The sequence below is a fragment of the Polypterus senegalus genome, chromosome 4 (genome assembly GCF_016835505.1).
Source record: "Polypterus senegalus isolate Bchr_013 chromosome 4, ASM1683550v1, whole genome shotgun sequence".
Taxonomy (NCBI): domain Eukaryota; kingdom Metazoa; phylum Chordata; class Cladistia; order Polypteriformes; family Polypteridae; genus Polypterus; species Polypterus senegalus.
In genome coordinates this window covers 225967495-225982119 of record NC_053157.1, presented here as the reverse complement: position 1 = coordinate 225982119, position 14625 = coordinate 225967495, and the positions used below count along the sequence as shown (strand labels likewise).

The window sequence follows — 14625 nt, the reverse complement described above, 5'->3', positions numbered from 1 at the left end:
TTGACCCTAGTGGTTCAATCACCTCTACACCCTCAATTCTATCCTGATTATTACAAAATGCTAAATCGAGACAAGCTTCACCCCGTGTTGGTGCTTTAACATACTGTGTCAAAAAACAGACACTGATTACTTCTAAAAACTCCTGCTCATGTGCTCCTCTGTCTGCATGGTTATCCCAGTTAATACTTGGATAATTAAAGTCTCTCATGACTATATTTCCCTGTAAACTTCCCTTTTTAATATTACTTAAAAGATGTGTGTTGAAATTACTGTCTGAATTGGGTAGTATAACAAATTCCTAAAATAAGTCCTCTTTCCAAAATGTTTTCCAGGCGAAGCCACATGTCCTCACTAATCTGGGGCTCATTGTCCAACTAAAGGGGACTTACATTTAAATTCTGTTTGACATAAACAGCAACCCCACCTCCTTTTCTGTTCTGTCTATCCTTCCTAAAAAATGTGTATCCCTCTATGTTACACTCATCTCCCTCTTTCTTATTTTGCCAGGTTTCCATTATTGCTAATATATGGCCTATAGTTATATAAAACCATAATGTTTACTTAGATTTTTTTTTTTTTTTTTTTGCATCAAAGGTTTCTACATTTTTTTTACAATTTTAACCTATTTTCAAATAGTTTTTGGTTCACGTCTCATTTTTATTGTTTATGTAACACTCAAGTGTTGTTTCACCTGACTGATTCTGTTAAGCTTCTGGAATTTCTGGAAGTGTCGATATAAATATGGAGATGGTTACAACACTCACTTTCCCATGGTGGATCAACATACAATCTCTCGAAGAATCTTAGTGATGGTTAGTTTCTTTTCAAGCAAGCCCTAGTGTTTATAAACATCTTTTTGATCTTCAACTTTTGATTTTGCTCAGTTGGTTTTGGCTACTCAGTATTTTTTTCAGCACACAATAGTCCATGTTTTCATCTTCTGATAAATTCCTCTTTCTCACTCACAAAAATTCCAAGAGACCTCATGGCTCATAACATTGACAAAGTAAAATAAAGTAAAATCGTGTACTTTTCCTAATCACCTGAAGAAATATTTTATCTAATTTTAGGACTTGGTGAGGAAATGATGATTTGCAGATATATCCTGAAACTGAAGTGAAAGAAGGTGTACTTAGCTTTTCTCACGACTGCACCTACAGTGTTACTTTATATACATTTTGAAGAGGGATTCAAAGTTTAAAGATTTATACAAAACAAAAAAAAGTAACCACATTACCTTAATTCTTTAGGAGTGTAGTTTGCATCCTTTATTATTTCAGTAATAGAATTTACTGCTTCTTTATTAAGATCTCCAGACAGACTGATTACTGCTGGATTACACTTTGGAATTATTATTCTGCAGATAGTCAATGTTTTGGATTCAGAAACATTACGGATTAACAACCTACAGCATTGAATATATAAAACAATTAAAATTGATTAGCAAAACACTTCAGTAAAAATAAAATACAATTATGCATTCAGGGATACTGAGAAATCTAATTTAAACTTGGCAAACTACAAAAACAAAATTTATGGAGCCATATTCTAACCTATAGTACTAGGGAAAGCATGCATGTTATTAATGATTATGCAACACTGCTGAAAAATCAAAAGTTAATATTGCTTTTACAAGAGTTACTGGCAACCATTTTGAGAATATACCTATATCTCTGCAGTGAAATAATCAACACATTGCTTGCAGCACTCCATAACGTTGATTCCCCACAACCATAAAGCCAAAGTACATACATGATGAATGCAGAAGAGTCTCAAAACATTTCATTTTTCTGTTGTAACTATCTTAGCTTAAGAAGTCAATTAGATCTCCAATCAACTCTGCATTTAACATTTTAATTCAGAGTGGGTAGCATGAAAAATGAGTTCATTTGATCACAGGTATTCTGTTCATACTTTCGTCTGAAAGTTTGCTACCTAGCAATCATTTAAAGTATTACTTTGTTAGTTAAGTTTGTTCAATTCATTATTCTTAAAATGCAGTTTAGTGAAGTTTCAGACAGAGTGTGCCATCACTTCTTTTACATTAAGATTTGGGAAGGTGTAACTGTAAGTTCCTCATTTAAATAATTCATTTGTAAAAGCTTGTCAAGATATTTGACTGCCATAGTTCACTGATTTATACATAAATTTATTTCTGTATTGACTGATTGTTTAGTACAAGCTTTGTATTGACAGCACCCTTTGTATTGTGTTTTGTAGTTTTTTTTAGCAGTAAAAGCAATTTGAGCAAGAAACAGGTTTACAGAAGTTACTGCTTGCTATCTGTCTAGGTTTGCATGGACATGCAATTGCGAGGGCAGAATAATAAAAACTATACAGGTATATCTATAAATAGAAAATATCTACTTATCAATCAAATTGTTGGGCTTTTATTTACTTTGAATTGGACATAAGTTCACCAACTGTAATGCTTAATTTACTCCAAGTAAGAATAAAACACCATTAGGCCATACTGTATGTTATGTTACAGATGGGCCTTTGCCCTTCCTGGACGTTTGCTATGCAATGCAAGATGGGTAATTTGCAAGTAATGAGTACCACTTGAAAAGACAGTCCCCATTTTGGGAGCCAAGGGTATTGTTGTTTTAATTTTTTTCTTCTGCAATATTGTATGATGTCATTTCATGTTCTGTTATTTGGTGTTGTTGAGAATTTCATATCTGCACTTTATTTTCATTAGTATGTGTGGTAATATTTGTGATTGTGTTTTGTAGTTGACTAGTATTCCATTCACATATTATTTCTGCTTAGTATGAGATACCAGTGGACCAATTTTGTTAAAGTTTCACACACTTAGGAGGAAAATTAGGAAATTTATTGGAACAGTTCCATTTCTGGTGAGAATACTGCACACTATACACATTTTTGAAATTTTTAAACATTGCCAAATTCCAAAATATTGATAGTCATTGACTTATGACTTATGCATCTTATGACCAGTACCGAAACTCATGGGCAAACGACAGTTTTCACCATGCCAGCTTCATATGCTGTGACTCATTCATCTCAATCTCAGTTTATTGCCTGCAGCAGTTTTGACTACATTCAGTTACATTTGTCTTACAATTACAGGAAAAAAAGGCAATTGATTTTCACACAGAAATTAAAGTGATCAAGCAATATGAGGGAGGAAAGAAAGTGAATGCAATGCATGTGACTTTAACTTATCCCAACAGGTGTTAACTCCACACGCTGTACTGCTACGGTCTGGTTTTGTACCCAGGTAACGTCTGAAGCTTCTGCGTTATGATTCACGATGTAATGCTTTGTGTGAACCTCCATGAAGGGGTAATGAAACCACACTGAACTCTTTTATCTGTTAATTTTTATAATTAATAGGCTGAAATGTTAAAACAGAAAACACAGATTGTTCAAAGCTCTGCTGGTACAATTTCTCATCTCATGGTTAACAAAATTAACACTGGGAGAGGCTCATGCTGATGACGTAACATAAAACAAAAAAAATATTTGTGAAGCTGTTAAAAGTTTGACACCCATGAGAGCAACAGTAATAATGAAACAACATAATAAAAAAATAATTTACACAAAAAAAAGACGATTTGCTAAGAATGGTGATAAAAAAGATATAAAACAAACAATATGACTTATGGGACTTATTATACAGAAGTATAGATACAGTTTTGAGTAGATATACTGGTCTGTCTTACTTCCAGATCAACTTACGAATGGTCTGTTGGAACCAAATGTGGTCATAAGTTGACAGCTACCTGTATCTTAAAACAGATACCAAATCTGTGCAACTTCAATTACAAATGTGTTTGTTGTTTCGATTTTACCTTGAGAGAGGTTACTTCAGCTTGAGCATTTTTAAATATTTTTCTTTTACTCATTCAACAGTCACTCCTGATAGTAAAACAGTGAAACATCTGCAGTTGTAAACACTGAAGCAAGTACATTTCGCTGTGCAAAACAGAAGAGGGTGGGTTTGGATATAGGAAGGAATGCCTGAATTTTGCCTTATAAGGAAAGTATAACGTTAGAGGTGTGTGCGTTGATTCATTTTGTAAATAATATTACTTATCATTAGTCAGGTATGTATGCCTTCTGATGCAGTTAGATGCAGAAACATCACATTAGTATCAAGAATGGATTGGCATGAATAAAACATCCATTTAACAGCATCCTTGTGTTCAGAGACAGTTACTGACAGGAATTACGAGAAGCTGACATGAGAGTCAAAGAACAGCTATCCTCACTGATATGAGAGTTGATAAAGAGGCACGTCAAAATGCACAACCAATTACAAGTTCTCATGGATGGTGTGGGGAACCAAAAAACAACATATTTCAAGTATTGCCATTGAGAAACAAGAAGGAGTGATTTCACTGCATTAAAAACATACAAGTATGATTGATGAGATATTGCCTAGTCTCATCAATCCTGGTTCCTGCTGTTTTACACCAATGGGAGGTTCTGGTGTTTTGAAAATTTCTTGAGACTATGCATCCATTCTGCATGTTGTCAAAAATGCAGGTTGGTAGGAAGATATTTTGTAATAGAATGTGCTTTCATAGCACATATCGGGCCCCTCAATACAAGAAGAACAATATTTCAATGTCATATTATCTTAAATGTTTTGCCAATCAGATGTTTTCCATCAAGATAACAGCAATCCTATCTGCAAATGAACATTTTCAGCAAGGTACTGCTTTATATCACAACAATGCATTACAACACATTAGTAATGGGACAGTGAAGTAGGCTTGATTCAAGTAATGAAATCTACCTGAATTCAAATAAGCATTTTACAAACTCTGTTATTCCAATACTACATTGAACCAATCTGTATGTTACAATGAATATTAAAATCACAGAAAACACTAAACATTAAAATGCCTTGTAAGTAAGTACCACATTGGTATTAGTGAGACTGAAATCCTGGTATTAATGTGAGCATTTGTATATGGCACATATAAAAACGCTATAATTAATGTTTAATTCTACCATACAGTACCTTGATTCATTCCTGTCAGTTTCAATCTTCACAGCAGAGCAATTTTCAGCACTTAAACTTAGGTCCCAGCTTATTGTGTTGTCTACAGGGAGAACACTGAAAATAGTTTCTGGTGAAGCTTCATTTTTGCCACTCATCCACAAGCTGGTGTGAGAGATGCAAGTGACATGTGAGGAAAGATAAACAAACTTTGCCATGACTACTGAGTTACCACAATACTTAAAGCATGATAACTAATAATAAACTAAACAGTTTTTTTGTTCTATTCATCAAATATGGAGATACTGTAATCCTAGTCTACCTTATTCTGCTAAAAAAAACACATTCTTCTCCCTCTTTTGTCAGGTACTGTTCTGAATTGTGCATGTTGCATGAAATACCTTGAGGCTCACAGAGCTTTAACTACACAAAAGGAATGAATTACAACATGGTCTGCATGGGAGGGCTTCTTGCTTTAAGGTTCTACAGCCATATCTGTGTATAGTCACAAAATCTGTGCATTTTTATAAATTATCTTCCATGTCATTTTGTCTAAATGAAAATCTTGGATTATTTTCTTATATTCAAGATAGCTGAAATCAAGTAACATTACAATGAGTGTGGACATTTGTGTTGGCATTTGATGCCACAATTATTACATTTGATCATGAACAGAGCAATTAAAGACATACACGGATCAAAGCATCTGTCTGATATTGTGTAGGTCCCACTCATTACACCAAAAAAGGCTCTGATCCATTGAGATATGGACTCCACAAGTCCTCTGAAGGTGTTCTGTAGAATCTGGTATCAAGATATTAGCAAAAGATCCTTTTAGTCATGGAAGTTGCGAGGTTGGCTCTGGATGAATCAGACTTGTTCTTCTAGCACATCCCACAGATGCTTGATCAAATTAAATCGAGATCTGTATAATTTAGAGGCCATGTCAACACCTTGAGCTCTTTTCATGTATACATGAAAGTAGTTCCATATGCAGTAAACTGCATATACTAGATATTTTGACACCTTTTTCTCATGGACAACTTAATTGTTGTGCTACAATAGCTCTTCTTTGAGATCAGACCAGATGGGTTAGCCTTCGTTCCCCATAAGCATCGTTGAGCCTTGGGCACTGAATACCCTGTCACCAGTTCAGTGATTGTTATTCCTTGGATCATTTTTGGAAGGTTCTAACCGATGCATACTGGGAACACTTTGCAAGACCTGCTCTGACCCAGTCATCTAGCCATCACAACAATTTAGCCCTTGTCAGAATTGCTCAGAGCCATACGCTTGCCCATTTTTCCTGCTTCCAATAAATCACCTTCAAGAACTGACTGTTCACTTCCCGCCTAATATATTGCACTCCTTGACAGGTGCCACTGTTAGTGGTTTTAATGTTGTGATTTGTTGGTGTAGGTGGAATAATCAATTCTTTCATATGTGTTAAAAAGCCAGAAATGCTGAGTTTTGCAATAATGTCAATTATCAACTTGGTTTGTTTTTTATTTTTTTGCACAATTTCTGCTATTTACTTTTTGTTATCTTTTCAGTGTTTTGTTCTCATTTTGACAGGAAGTTTTGTTTTCTTTGGTTTGTGTTTTTTCTTTTCAATTCTATTTTTTCTGTTCTGTTTATTCTATTCTCTACACCTGATGCTTCTGTAATGGATAGAAAAACTATATTTGAGGAGAGCAATGTAGCTCTAAAATCATGCTTTTCAAGAGTGAAAGAATCATATTTAATACTGATACATGACAAAAAAACATACATAGCTGAAAACAAACATGTAATTTCTTAGAATGCAATAAAGAAAAATTAGAAGCATTACAGTTATTAATTTTGGGAGTGAAGAAAAGAAAAAAAAATAAGATGCCTCATTGTTTATTGCTGTTTTGACCTGAAGTTGCAGACACTCTCAGTGCTCTAAGTTTTCGACAGAATAACAAAACTTCTGTGAGGCATAACTTGTATGGGGTAAGTACAACAATCGTGAACCATACATTGCGGGTAATCAGCATATTAATCGATGTCCAAACTGTGTACAGGAAAGATAACACCTCACATACTTTTGTGTCTTCAATTTTTATATCAGTTCCTTATTCATCTTAAAAGCACTTCTTGAATTGTTGTCATGAATTAAAAACTACAGAACTTTCAAAAAGGATAAAAAAGCACAATGACGGAGCCTAGCTAAATACCACTCCTGCTTTTCTAAATCCACTGCCTTATTTGTCACATGACTACTTCACAAATAGTACTGCGATACAACCTCTTTAAAGGAAGGTTACATAGCCAAGAGGAGACAGGAGCGAGCAACAGCAGAGCCCAGACCCTATCCAACAGAAGTAGGGGAGCTTGTATTTATAGAAATTCAATGATGGCACAACAAATATAATAATCTTCTGAATATGTGTCTTTTATCATAATTTCCTTGGTAAATATTAGTAGAGTGAAGACAGCATTTCACATTTGTGGTATATACTCAAATAAAAGGAATGCAGGATTAAAAGAGGAATATACTGTAATTAAAAAAAAGTTATTTATTTCTGGTTATTGCTGGTTACATATAATCTTTTATATTTACCCATTTTGGTAACCGTGAGTACCAGTAATAATAAACCCATAATAAAACATTTTACACTCAATACATCATCCAACTTTAGACATTATTTTCTACATTTGCCGCTAAAGCCATTTTCTGGTGATAACAGTTTTGCACAGCTTTTGTATTTTTTCAGCAATGCAACTGAATGCTTATTTGGATGAAAGACTTTTTTACTTTTCCCAATGAACTCCAGGATTGTGCTGACAGTGTGTCTTATTGCATGATTCTTATTGCAAATTCTGCTGAATTTATTATATTTCTTTCCTCTGTCATCATGGTTATTGCCAAATGAGAAATACAATAGTGTTTTTTGTGTTTTTAAGACATTCCAAGTTACTTGTGATATGACCAGATTCTCATCCATTTTTAATGTAAATTCTGCTCTTTAATTTTTTTCTGGGAACCATTTTTAGCATCCAGGTTTAAGTTTTCTTCTGCCTTACATACATTTTTCTATTTACTGAATTCAGAAAAGGTTTACCACAACATGACACATTGACAGCTCATAATTCTGTAAAAACTGATGAAACAGGAAGCATTTGACCAGCAAAAACACCCGTCAATGAAGTGTCTAAATACATTTTATTGCCTAAAAACTTTACTGTGACGTATATGCAAAATATTAAATACAGTTATGATGCTAATCCATCCATGTTCCAACCCGCTGAATCCGAACACAGGGTCACGGGGGTCTGCTGGAGCCAATCCAAGCCAACACAGGGCGCAAGGCAGGAACCAATCCCAAGCAGGGCGCCAACCCACCGCAGGCTACACACACACCCACACACCAAACACACACTAGGGACAATTTAGGATCGTCAATCCACCTAACCTGCATGTCTTTGGACTGTGGGAGGAAACCAGAGCACCTGGAGGAAACCCACGCAGACACAGGGAGAACATGCAAACTCCATGCAGGGAGGACCCGGGAAGTGAACCCAATGATGCTAATATTAGGTTATCATAATTCATCAAAAGCAAAAAGCCTCAGCAGACTGAACATTCAGTAGAAACACAACACAAAATTTTTTAATTACCTTACAGATCTGGGGGTGTAATTTGAATGTTGTAATACATTGGTAATAGATTTTACTGCTTTTTCACCAAAATCTCCATCCAGAGAAATATATGTAGGGTTAAATTTGGGAATAATCATTTTGCATACGTTTATCATGTTACATTCAGAAACATGAAAAACAGAGAACCTGTAAAACATAAATAAATATGAATCACTGGGAAATTAAAAAAATACAGTATTTATGATGATATTTAAAGTAAACAAATGTAAATTTTCTAAAGCGCCAGTCTTTATGTAAATATTAATTTATGCTGCCTTCCAACCTCAGGTGATTTCAGTAGTTCTTGCAAAAATATTAAGAAAACACAAAACAAGGGAAAAAATAAATAAATTTGACATATGTGAGAATTCATGTAATGGAAAATAATAATCTTACAGCAGTCAAATAATTATCAACAGCTCTTTAGCATCTTAAAATGTACTATTCAAAGAAAAACACAGAATTTAGAGGAATTTTTGTATCATCCTAATAGTTTAGCATACTTTTCTTAGAAGAGAGCATACTTATTTGGAAGAATCCTCAAGATTCCTCAATTACATTCAACCTTATTGAAACATGTAGAAAACCTTCAGTATGCTAAGAGAGAAAGTTTAGCTTTTAGGTAACCACCAGAAGTCGTCTCATATTCCCAAAAGATAACATTTTTTATGCATTCTCTTTTTATTAAAGTATTATCTTTTGTGTAATTAATAGATTTATCAGTGATTTCACTTCAACATTTTTAAACCCAGAAATACGTATTTTGACATAATTCAGCTGCTAAGCCTCCCCTTGGCAGATCTTAATAAAAATCAAGATGGAGCAAATAGAATGTGATGAGGTGTTATTGTTTCTGTAAGTTTTGTCAAATGCTGTTCTTTGTTCATACTATAGAATTACTTATTTAAGTCCTGATCTTTTTTAAATATAATTTAATTTAATTAAACATAATTTGTCTAACAGATTTTTTCCAGTTTCCTGTCTTTACCAATAAAAATTTAAACCCACTGCAGCAGGACACCTGGTCCAGTTGTCTAACAGTACAACAGGGGGGTGCACATGTAAAAAGATAAAGTTGCAGTAACAGAGGTAGTGCAGTAAGAGAGTTTCCAGCAAAGAAGCAAGAAAAATACGTCACTGAGATGGGGGGTCTTCAGTTACTCATACATTATAGTACTGATTACTCTGTTGCTTGAGTATTCTACTTTTTCTATTTTACTGAGATCAAATGAGTTTATACACCATCATGCAATGAAGCTTCCTGCCCCTGTCTACAGACAGAAATTAAAATCAGCAAGATCACAAATCTACAGCATCAGAGAGGACTAATGAGGCTGTGAAAGAAATTTCAGAAGGGCCTGGAATCAACATTTTGGGATGTGTTCAAGGAAGCCAGTGCTGAATCAGATGCCTACCTCTGCATACTCAAATACAGAAGCATATATGCATATAAAGTGCCTTATGTTAGTGTTAAATATACTAAATATGGAACATGGTTCAATTATTGTTTTCATTATGTACTACTTTAACATCAGATTCTGCTATGAAAACTGCACTCCAACAAAACACTTATTAAATACAATAAAAAAGGTCATTGTCTTCTAAAGAACTACAAAAGTTCCTCATAGCATAAGAGGAAACTATAAATAGCACCAGATGCAAAATACTAGGACAGTTAAAGGAATACTTTGTCCCAAAATGATTTTTTTAAAATATGTTGCTTACCTCATGTGTCTTTTACTAGTTTTAAATGACCTTATAACTACAGAAGATGCCGTGAATGATGTGCCGCCCAGTAATTTGCTTAAAATTGCTCCTGAGAAGAGTGGGTTTCTTACAGACAAAGATATGCCAGCTGAGTCCGGCAGCTCAGCTAATTCTTTTTAAACAATACAGTACGACAACAAATGCTTGCTCAGAAGGAGCAGTGCCACTTTCCACCAATGTGAAAAAGTCTCAGACAACTGATATAATTGCAAATAATAATGGCTTCTGAAGACAGACTCCTGATGGAGCATTCTGAAGTACATGCTGTGGAAGGGCAAATAAGTTAAATACCTCTGGTTGTGTTCCATGTGAATAGTGGAAGTGTAGGAGTGAGTGAGTGTGATGAGCCTTAAAGCTTCCAGACAAAAGTAAAAGGATAAAGTTGGAGAATACAAAGTCAGCAAAGAAAAGCCTTGTATCCCATGAGCTTTGGAGAGAGTAACAGTTGCCTGTTTAACAGTCAAAGTGACTTCAATAGCGACATGAGTGACAGGAAGGGTAGGAGAAGCAATTCTGACAACTCATTGAGGAGTGCCTCTATTTTGAAGTATACAACACACAGAGCTACTTATAGCTCCATTAGAATTACAAATGTTTTAGAATTTAATAAGGGTATGAGAAGTATCCAAATGGAGGAGCATCTCTCAGATTTACAGCTGTTTTAAGTCAGAGCAAAAGGTCATGAACAATGCCAATTAACCAGGCATAGAACAAAGGGAGTCTAACAGATTAAAGAATCTGATCAGTATTCTATCTCTTTTTCTCTACGCAATACTTGTACACTGGGAGTTAAAGCATAAATGGCTGGTGTTGTGGGTACAGCCAGGCTGATTATATTTTGGAGTCAGGCTGTTTTCAGTGATGGCTCACACATCAGTTTAGGGGTATCCTTACTTTTTTTACTTATGGGAGAATGGGAGAGGAAGGAGTTGTTTTATGATTCTCTGCAGAGTGTTGGAATTTTTTTTTAATGGGAAGGTACTGTTAAGGGGAAGGGTTTTTAATCATACTGAGAGACTGATTTGCTGACATCATCCTTACAAAATGAATTAGAAGAAGGGCTGAGTGTTTTGTGTTATTGTTGTGTGAAGGTTAATTAAAATACAACTTTTGCAACTAAACACTTTATTTTTGATAGCCACTATTAAGCCGTGCAGGAAGTTCTCAAGCTTCTTTCTCTTTGGATAGGATTTTATGGTCATTTTCTTTTAAAAACACATCAGCAAATGTAGCTGAGTATTTGGAAACGTTACTTGTACTCAAAAATGTTGCATCATTGAGTCACAGCATGGGGCAGATGTAGCATGAAGGTTATTTTGTGCCAATATAATCTGTGAAATTTATTTCAAAGCCATGCAATTCAGCTCTGAGAGAGAGAATGCCAGAGATGGACAAATGACAACTGGAGGGCAGGCAAAAGAAATGTGAAGAACACACAAGCAGGCTATTTTAAAAGTGTTGATGTCTGCTAGATCAAAACAGAGCAAAAGTCTGCAGAAGTCATTAATGATGAGAACAGGGGAAGATGTTATTTTCACACACAGGCTGTCTGGTAGTTGCCCATATCTAAAAAGAATGTTATCAATATGTAAATATAAGGTAGATATAATGATGAGAATCCAACACAAAGTCATAAGCACCTTCTCATTCTGCTGATATTCTCACCAGATGGGACATCTGGTTATCAGCATTCCCCTACTTGTCTGTGATGTCCCTTGGCTTCTCTCTAGCCTAAATACGTAAGTATACATGATTATACTGTACATTGTATTATTGGGAAAGAATGTTAACTTTTAAAGTAAGTTAAATACGTATATCATTTTTTGTACCATATTTCTCTCTTGTAATTATTTCCGCCATGGTTACAATAAGGATGGTACTGGCTTTAGTCTGTTCTCCATCAAGAAACACATACCAGGGGAGAAAGAGCACTCCCTGCTGGATACAGCAGAAAATGCAGAAAGTAGTTGCAGAAACTGGTAAATTCATAAGTAAATAACCAGCACTGTAGCAATGAATAGTTAAAATTAATATTGATTTTTTCATGGAAAGAAATGAAGGCATATAAGAAATAACTGGATAGCGCACTATATAGCACTTGCACAGCACAGAATTAGCACTGGTATAAAACAAGGTCATACATTTTATTCCTTAAGAAGAAAGCATTTATTTTAAGTACAGGTAAGCGGCTGACTTGAAACTGATAAAGAGAGGGGTACGAGAGTACACAGACAGGAATCTAGTGAGGGACAACCCGATCAAGGGCAAGCAAAAACAGAAACAATCAAGTGAATAAGTAAATAACCAGGGACCTCATGTATAAACACTGCTTATGCACAAAACTGTTGCGTAAGAACGTTTCAGTGTTCAAATCGCGATGTATAAAACCTAAACTTGGCGTAAAGCCATGCACATTTCCACGGTATTTCATATCCTGGCGTACGCAAGTTCTCTGCTCAGTTTTGCAAACTGGCGTCACCCAGCATCAAAGCAGTGTTACTGTTCCTTTGTGGTTATCCTTTCTTTTTCAGATCCTCATCCCTGATGCAGTTTTATAAATACACTGAAATTAACCGCATATTGTTTATTCATTTAATGCATCTGATTGTAATTAACCAGTAACAATGTAATGGTCCACAGAATGGTCAAACTATTCTGAATACCATAGATGTTTTAACATTGTTACTCTCACTGCACCTTCTTTTACTTCTTTCAGCTGCTCCCGTTAAGAGTTGCCACAGTGGTTCATCTTTTTCCATATTACTTTCACTGTACCACTCGGAGCAGCTGATCGGAAAGAGAATTATTGGTATACAGCATCAAGCACACGCTGCCTCAGCCATGCTTCCTATTTGAACTGCTTCTCACACGGCAAACGCTTCAAACCTTTCCTGTACGAACCTTGCGGTTCAGAAAGAGTTTCATCCCAAGAGCTCTAAACGCAATCAATCAGTCCATCAAGTGTTCCTTGTAGAACTGTTTGAACTTATAAGTACAATCACCTCACTGTAAACTTGCACTACAGTTATAATATTGCACAACCTGATCCACTTTATAAAGCTCGTATTTACATATGATGACAATATCATTTTTAAGATGAAATGCAGCAAAATATGTTTATTATATTATACAGATAAAACTTTAACTTCATTTAAATAATCTATATTGTTAATAATTAAAGGACACAGTGTCGCTACGCTAGCAAGGATCTGGAGCTCAGTTCACGGATTGTTCCTGCCTCGCACTATATGCTTCACTGGGACTGGCGTAAAGGATAGAATAATTAAACATGTACTACTAATATTTCAATGTTCCTTAAAAGTTTTGAAGAATCTGCGTTATAAGCTTACAGAAGGCTTAACGTCTATTACAGAGCTGATTGTGTGGTGATTGGGTATTTGGAGGAAAAGAAAAGGAAGGACAGGAATTGGGGGTTAGTACGTTTGAAAGAGACAGTACTGCTGAAATAAATTATTTCATCGAAGGCCACGCACAATCACTGCGCCACCATGTTCCCATGTTTAATAACATGCTTTAACTCCTATTATCATGAAAATTATATCACGTATACATCTCAGTATTTTAGTTATTCAGAGAGCTGTAATATTACGAGTGTAATGAATTCTGTGTCCTGTCGGTGTAAGAGAAAGCTGTTTTAAGAAGCACATAGTGATTCACACACATAGAGCACATGGAAGATCCAATACAAAACAAAGCATTTAACGTGCTACTTTAGTTACAATGGGATTTGAGAAAGTAGTAAATTAAATGATTTTAAGATTAAGTTGATGATGTTCTACTTTAATGACAAAATAAACTACGTGATTAAAGTGGAAATTTTGAGATTAAAGTTGACATTTCCTGCTTTTTCCCCACTGTGTGCCTTTTTTTTCCCTCTGTACCCTAATAATCTTTCATATGACACTCAGACGGTGGGCTATGACTCGCCTTTTCATGGCGACTTTGATATGTGACAACTTTTTTTATTTCTAGCACTGTGCGACTTGAACTTTCGAGAATTTTCCGACACGCTTTTTCACTCGATCAACTTCCTTTTCTTGTTTATACCACTGTTTAAACCAACAAATAGTACGTTTTTCCTTGCCTCCACTTGGTATTCTATTTTTCTTTGTGGTTTTGCCATTGTCTTTTCACAGAATGCTGAGCTTAAGGGCTATTTATATTGATTTACATATTCAAAGAGGCGTAATTCTGGG

The 14625-nt window shown here is 35.1% G+C and overlaps 1 protein-coding gene across 3 annotated transcripts in view; it reads right to left on the bottom strand.

Moving 5' to 3' along the window:
- Positions 1–14625, bottom strand: part of LOC120528082 — a 143860-nt gene that overhangs the window by 44833 nt on the left and 84402 nt on the right. For all 3 annotated transcript variants that reach the window (XM_039752096.1, XM_039752095.1, XM_039752097.1), the window contains 3 exons: positions 8621–8788; positions 4997–5140; positions 1238–1405 (listed from right to left, as the gene is read on the bottom strand). In XM_039752096.1, coding sequence (XP_039608030.1) covers positions 1238–1405; positions 4997–5140; positions 8621–8788 — 480 coding nt within the window. The remainder of the gene's footprint in view (positions 1–1237; positions 1406–4996; positions 5141–8620; positions 8789–14625) is intronic.